The 7,082-nt window shown below is 50.2% G+C and overlaps 1 protein-coding gene across 2 annotated transcripts; it reads left to right on the forward strand.

The window, feature by feature from the left end:
• Positions 1–2,800: 2,800 nt before the first annotated feature.
• Positions 2,801–5,390, forward strand: LOC138824795 (protein jagunal homolog 1). 2 transcript variants are annotated; one of them, XM_070019076.1, is made up of 2 exons: positions 2,801–2,964; positions 4,458–5,390. In XM_070019076.1, the coding sequence occupies exons 1-2, from the start codon at positions 2,876–2,878 to the stop codon at positions 4,918–4,920; spliced, it is 552 nt and encodes a 183-aa protein (XP_069875177.1). In that variant the 5' UTR covers positions 2,801–2,875; the 3' UTR covers positions 4,921–5,390. The 2 variants fall into 2 exon arrangements, with proteins under 2 accessions (XP_069875177.1, XP_069875178.1); XM_070019077.1 differs by lacking the exon at positions 2,801–2,964 and adding an exon at positions 3,694–3,713.
• The last annotated feature ends 1,692 nt before the right edge of the window (positions 5,391–7,082 follow it).

Genomic DNA, 7,082 nt, shown 5'->3' on the forward strand with positions numbered 1-7,082 from the left:
CTCTGGGCCTGGGCGCTGTTCCTCAGCTCTTCAGCTCAAAGCTAGTGCTCTACCACTTGAGCTACAGTGCCACTTCCGGCTTTTTTTTTTTTTCTGCTTATGTGGTGCTGAGGAATCAAACCCAGGGCCTCAGGCATGCAAGGCAAGCACTCTACCACTGAGCCACCTTCCCAGCCCCGGTAATTTTTATTTTTATTTTATATATCAGTCATAGAACTTGAACTCAAGGCCTGAGCACTGTCCCTGAGGGTCTTCCCTCAAGATTAGTGCTCTACCATTTTGACATAGCGCCACTTCCAATTTTTCTGGTGATTAACTGGAGATAAGAGCCTTTCCTGCCTAAACTGGCTTAGATCTCAGTCTTCAGTAGCTAGGATTACAGGTGTGTACCACTAGCACTTGGTTAGTTAGGTGAATTATGTGTTATATAAATTATATCTTAGCTGGGCGTTGGTGACTCACACCTGTAATTGTAACTACTAAGGAGGCTGAGATCTGAGGATGGCCATTTGAAGCCAGCTGGAGCAGGAAAGTCTGTGAGATCCTTATCTCCAATTATCCACTCAGAAAAAGCTAGACGTGGTGGTGTGGCTCAAGTAGTAAGAGTGCTAAGCCTTTAAAAGACAGCAAGCCCCTCCACAGGCAAATAAAAATTAAAAACAAAACAAAACAAGGTGATATTATATTAAATGACTGCAGCAAGAACTGGCTTGGATTTAGCTCTGAGACAGGTTTGAAGTCTTAGAGGTACCATTCAAGCAAAGCAAAGCACCAGTGCATAGTGTTTGAGAAAGGAACCAGCAGGCTGAAGCAACAGGAACCTAAGTAGCTTATCCTTCAGGCTGACCAGGAGCCAGGAGGGAAGCACAGCAGAACACTTCAGGGAAGAAGCACTGGGGAAAGGGTCACCCGTCCCCGGGCCATTCAGGCCTCAGCATGTATTGAACATTCTGTGAGTACAGGCTGGGCCATGATAAAGAGGCCAGGGGATGACTCAGAACAGGCCAGCGCTGATGGACAAAGCGCAGCACAGAAGGTAGGCACCAAAAACGTGAAGCCAGGCGCCTTTGGCTCACGCCTGTAATCCTGGCTACTCAGAAGACTGAAATCTGAGGATTATGGTTCAAAACTAATCCTGGCAGAAAAGTCTAGGAGACTCTTCAATTAACCAGAAAAAAACCCTAGATGTGGAATTGTGGTTTAAGAGGTAGAGCAACTTCCTTAAGCAGAAAAACTAAGGGATTACCAGGCACCAGTGGGCCATGCCTGTAATCCTAACTACGCAGGAGGCCGAAATCTAAGGATCATGGGTCAAAGGCAGCACAGGAAGAAGAGTCCATGAGACTCTCCAATTAGCCACCAAAAGGCCAGATGTGGCGTTGTGGCTTAAGTGGTAGAGCTCTAGCTTTGAGTACAAAAGGTTAGGGCTATCACCCAGGCCCTGAGCTCAAACCCTAGCCCCAGCACATAATAAGAGATGTAAGTCAGATGCAGTGGTACATACTGTAGTCCCAACCTGAGGCTGGGACAGGAGTATTACTTAAACCTAGGAGTTTGGGATCAACCTCCCAAGTAACGTTTTTTTTTTCTTTTGCCAGGCCTGGGGCCTGGACACTGTCCCTAAGTGTCTTTTGCTCAAGGCTAGCGATCTACCACTTGAGCCACAGTACCACTTCCAGCTTTTTCTGTGTATGTGGTATTGAGGAATGGAACCCAGCTAGGCAAGCACTCTACAACTGAGCCACCTTCCCAGCTCCCAAGTAACTTTGAAAGTAGCAGTCACACTGAAGTTTTTCAGTTCTTCTAACAGTCTACACCATCCACTTCTGGATTTCTTTCATCATCCCAAGCAAACTCTGTACTCATTAAACACACTCACCATTACTCACTGCGCTCCACCCCCACGGTTCTACTTTTTTCCTTTACAGATAGTTTTATTTGGATTTTTTTTTTCTTTCATGGCCTTCACATTTCCAAAGAGCCCAGTCCAGTTGTCTTGCAGAGTTCCTGAGTTTGGGTATAGGGTTTTGGGGTGTTTGTGCAGGGATTTCACAGATGCAAAGCTGGGTTGCAGTACTGGGATTTGAACTCAGTGTACCACGAGGTATCAAGGTGTCAGTGTGGCATAGCATTGGTTTAGGTAACTTTGGTCGCTTGTCTGAACGAGCATGCGCCAGGTTTCCTTACTGTGAGGTTCATGCTTTCTCTTCGCTGCTGGATTCAGGAACTGTTCAATGTGTGGGAGCACGAAAGTCACAAACACTTCTAGGTCTCAATTTCCTGGTCTGGGAAGTGTGGACAGAAGATGTGTTGTTGTTGTTGTATTTTGTCAGTCCTGGGGCTTGAACTCAGGGCCAGGACACTGTCCCTGAGCTGTTGTGCTCAAGGCGGGCGCTCTACCACTTGAGCCACAGCGCCACTTCCGGTTTTCTGATGGTTCACTGGAGGTAAGAGGCTCTGGGACTTTCCTGTCGGGGCTGGCTTTGAACCGCCATCGTCGGATCTCAGTCTCTGGGGTAGTTAGGATTACAGGCGTGAGCCACCAACTCCCTGCTGGCAGAAGGGTCTTAAGCCAATAACGAAGCTTCGGAAAGGATCAGTGTGCGACGAGCCTGTGGCAGCAAAAGACGCCGACGGTGGGCTCGGGGCTCGGCACGCACCTCGCCAGGGGAACTGGGCAGGCCCGCGAGAGCGAGGGCGCATGCGCGGGGCAGTGACCAACGAGTCGGTCCTCCAGAGACAGAGAGGCCGGAAGTTTGCTTCCAGCGCCCGGGGCCGCTGGGTAGCTGGGCTGAGGCCGCGCGTGGGGACCTCGGGGGGCTGAGCGGTGGGCGCGGGCCGGCACGGGGGCGCTCCGGGGCTCGGATCCGGTACCATGGCGTCTCGGGCAGGGCCGCGAGCGGCCGGCACCGACGGCAGCGACTTCCAGCACCGGGAGCGCGTGGCCATGCACTACCAGATGAGGTGAGGAGCGAGGCGCGCAGCGGAGGCCTCGGGCCGGGCCGCGGTGGGGGGTGTGGCCCGCCGCCGGGCCCCGCGCGCCGCCGGGCCCCCTCCCCGCCACCCGCGACTCCCCCGCACGGTACTGGAGGACCAGGGGAAAGGAGCACGTGAAGTGCAGGCAGGCAGGCCCGAGACGGAGGGCCCACGTTCCAGGTCAGATGTGCAACCTAGAACTAATGTACAAGGATGTAAGTAAGCGCTGTGAGCTGGAAAAAGAAAAAAGCTCGGGGGCTGGGAAGGGGCCCAGTGGTAGAGCGCTCGCCTCGCATGCGTGAAGCCCTGGGTTCGATTCCTCAGCACCACATGCACAGGAAAAGCTGGGAGTGGCGCTGTGGCTCAAGTGGTAGAGCGCTAGCCTTGAGCCAAAGGAGCTCAGGGACAGCACCCAGGCTCTTGAGTGCAAGCCCAGGACTGGCAAAACGAAAGAAGTTCATTATTAAAGAGAAAAAAAAGCAATATCGGACCCTGCTATCCAAGAGTTTGAAGTCTAGAGGTGACATTTTTTTTTCAGTTTTCCACATCTTCGAAAACGAGTATTTTAAAATAAAAAAAAATTGAAGAGTTTTCTTTTTCCTTCTTTTTTCTTTTTTTGTCGGTCGTGGGGCTTGAACTCTAGGCCTGGGTGCTGTCCCTCAGCTCTTCAGTTTAAGGTGAGCGCTCTGCCACTTGAGCCACAGGGCCACTTCTGATTTTCTGGTGGTTAATTGAAGGTAAGAGTCTCAGGGACTTTTCCTGCCCAGGCTGGCTTTTGAATTGCTAGGATTACAGGTGTCACTAGCACCCCGCCTATTTTTCTTTCTTAAATTCATTGAGTTCTTTCAAAATGTTCTTAGCATCTTTCTAGAGTTTTGAAGAATGACAAGCTCTTTAGGGTTTAATTTCTTTTTTTTCCCCCTCTGGGGCGGGGGGGGGGGGGGGGGGGGGTTTGCACTCAATCATAGGGCTTGAACTCGGCCTGGGCACTGTCCTGAGCTCCTTTTGCTCAAGCCCAGTGCCTTACCACTTTGAGCCACAGTGCCACTTCCCAATTTTTAGTGGTTAATTGGAGATATGTGCTCAAAGTGGTAGAGTGCTAGACTTGAACAGAAAAGCTCAAGGACAGCAACCATGCCCTGAATTCAAGCCCCATAACCAATTTAAAAAAAGTTTTTCCAGTTTTATGCCCCTTTACCACCCCTCCGCATGTGCTCTTGCCATATTCAACCACTTGGTCCCCTCCTTACGCTTTTGTATATGTACGCTCTTGTCTGTGTAGAATGACCATCTTCCCTCAGCCTTGAGGACCTATCTGACACAGTCCACTTCTGGATAGCCTTCTCTGCCGTTTTTTTTCTCTTGATTCCTTGTGCCCAGCCTCAGTCAGAGACTGCCATTCAAATTTGTATCCAGTACAGTTGCCTGGCATATAGAAGAATTTGAATGAAAGGTGCTTCTCCCTGTGCTTTGCCCCACAGTGTGACTCTCAAGTATGAAATCAAGAAGCTGATCTACGTGCATCTGGTCCTATGGCTGCTACTGGTTGCCAAGATGAGCGTGGGACACCTGAGGCTCTTGTCACATGATCAGGTGGCCATGCCTTATCAGTGGGAGTACCCGTATTTGCTGAGCATTGCACCCTCCCTCTTGGGCCTGCTCTCTTTCCCTCGTAACAATATCAGCTACCTGGTGCTCTCCATGATCAGCATGGGGCTCTTCTCCATCGCTCCCCTCATTTATGGCAGCATGGAGATGTTCCCCGCCGCACAGCAACTCTACCGCCATGGCAAGGCCTACCGCTTCCTCTTTGGGTTTTCTGCTGTCTCTGTCATGTACCTGGTGTTGGTACTGGCGGTCCAAGTGCATGCCTGGCAGCTGTACTACAGCAAGAAACTTCTAGACTCTTGGTTCACCAGCACACAAGAGAAGAAGCGCAAATGAAGCCTGCCTGATGGTCTGCTCTCGGGTGGAGCCTGGGCTACCCTCGAGCCAAGTGAGGTGGACAAAATGTTCCTGTCTCTTCTGGTGATTTGGGCAGCTGTAATGTTGGTACCTAATGCAGACGGGGTCACATTTTGGCCTAGAGTTCTGTTGCTGATGTGGCAAGAGTATATTTAAATTATTTCTGATTCAGCAGCTGGGTGATCAACAGCCATGCAGTAGCTGGGTGAAGTTAAGGCCGTTAGGTGTTTTCCTTTAAGACCAAGCCTTATCCTTGCTCCTTTGATCATTATTCCCATTTCTATTCCTCATCTCTTTACCACCAGACAGCAGGAAATAAGGAACAAATTAAGTCTGCTTCAGTCTATAGGCAAGAAACACCTCAGAGACTACACCCCCACAGGCTGTGCTCTACTGCAAAGCATTTCAATTTAACAGACCCTCAATAAAGTTCCTAAGACTGCCCTGTCCACCCTGTGCCTGTATTTGGGATTTGGTCATGTGAAAAGTGTTGTTTGGTGGCCTTAGACACTTGGAGATGACTAGAGGTTCCCTGCAAAATCTGGCAGTGACCACAAAGAAAGGACAGGGCGTGGAGAACTAGTTCTAGCCTATCACACAGCCTGTTGCTGATGGGCCAGGTACGTAACCTCCCCATCCATAATGTGGCCCATTCATCTGGCTTGGGTCATAGGCTCTTTTGGTTGAATATCTGTGTTTAACAGTCATTTATATTCTTAAACCTGTATAGTAAGATCACAAAGAATTTTAGAGTAGCTCTGAGATACCTTTGGAGATTTCAGTCCATGGTTGCTTAGCCTACCACTCTTGGGCCTGTGGGTACTGCAGCAAGAAACTTCTAGACTCTTGGTTTGCCTGCATGGTGAATATCATGCTAGGAACATATACAGAGAAAGCTGCTGTCTCATGGAGTTCAGAAAGTTGAGGCCAGGTGCCGGTGCCTAACACGTGTACTAGCTACTCAGGAGGCTGAGATTTGAAGATTGCAGTTTGAAGTCAGCCTGGGCAAATGTAACTACTCAGAAAAAAAACGGAAGTGGTGCTGTGGCTCAGGGACAGTGCCCAGGCCCTGAGTTCAAGCCCAGGACTGGCAAAAAAAGAAAGGATGGAATCCTGCTATCCCCTCCCTAGGGCAGGCCACTAGTAACTTGTACCAGGCCTCACCCCTTGAGGGTTCCACCACCTCCCAATGGCATCAGAGGCTTGCAGCTGAGCCCTTAGCACATAGGCATTTGGGAGGAAATTCTCAGAAACTGTGCTGTATCTGCAAAACAACTGATGAACATGATAAGTGGAACAAATTAGAAATGAGGGCACCAGGTGCCTGTGGCTCACACCTGTAATCCTAGCTACTCAGGAGGCTGAGATCTGAGGATTGTGGCTCAAAGCCAGCCCGGAAACGCCATGAGACTTTTTTTTTTTTGTCGTGGGACCTGAACCCTGGGCCTGGGATCTGTCCCTCAGTTCTTCAGCTGAAGGCTAGCACTCTACCACTTGAGCTGCAGCACCACTTCCGACTTATGTGGTGCTGAGGAATCAAACCCAGGGCCTCATGCATGTGAGGCAAGCACTCTACCACTGAGCAACCTTCCCAGTGGCCCCCTCCCCCACCACACTCATCTCCAATAAACCACTCAGAAAACCAGAAGTGTTTCTGTGGCTCAAGTGGTACAGCACTATCTTTGAGCTGAAGAGCTGAGGGACAGTGCTCAAGCCCAGAGTTCAAGCCCCAGGACTGACCAAAAAAAAAAGAAATGAGGGAAGGGGCTGAGTGCTGGTGATTCCTGCTTGTAATCCTAGATACTCAGGAGGCTGAGATCTGAAAATCACATCGCCAAGCCAATCTGGGCAGGGAAGTCTAATAAATAAAGCTGCAAGGGGCTGGGAAAGTTGCTCAGTGGTAGAGTGCTTGCCTTGCATGCATGAGGCCTTGGGCTGGATTCCTCAGCACCACATAAGCAGAAAAAGCCAGAAGTGCTGTGGCTCAAGTGGTAGAGCGCTAGCTTTGAGTTGAAGAGCTGAGGGACAGCGCCCAGGCCCCATGACTGGGAAAAATAAGTAAAGCTGCAAGTGGAGGTATGCTTTAAGTGGTAGAGAGTAACAGCCTTAAGCAAAAAAGCTCAGGGACAGTTGCCTGTCCC

This window comes from Dipodomys merriami, unplaced genomic scaffold (genome assembly GCF_024711535.1).
Source record: "Dipodomys merriami isolate MVZ:Mamm:240054 unplaced genomic scaffold, mDipMer1.0.p SCAF_13, whole genome shotgun sequence".
Lineage (NCBI taxonomy): Eukaryota > Metazoa > Chordata > Mammalia > Rodentia > Heteromyidae > Dipodomys > Dipodomys merriami.

What these genes read in the sequence shown, in the direction of transcription:
- LOC138824795 (XM_070019076.1), top strand. Translation starts at nt 2,876, where the DNA reads ATGGCGTCTCGGGCAGGGCCGCGAGCGGCCGGCACCGACGGCAGCGAC. An exon ending in GCCATGCACTACCAGATGAG is followed by an intron (nt 2,965 to 4,457) that starts GTGAGGAGCGAG and finishes TTTGCCCCACAG; the next exon opens with TGTGACTCTCAAGTATGAAA.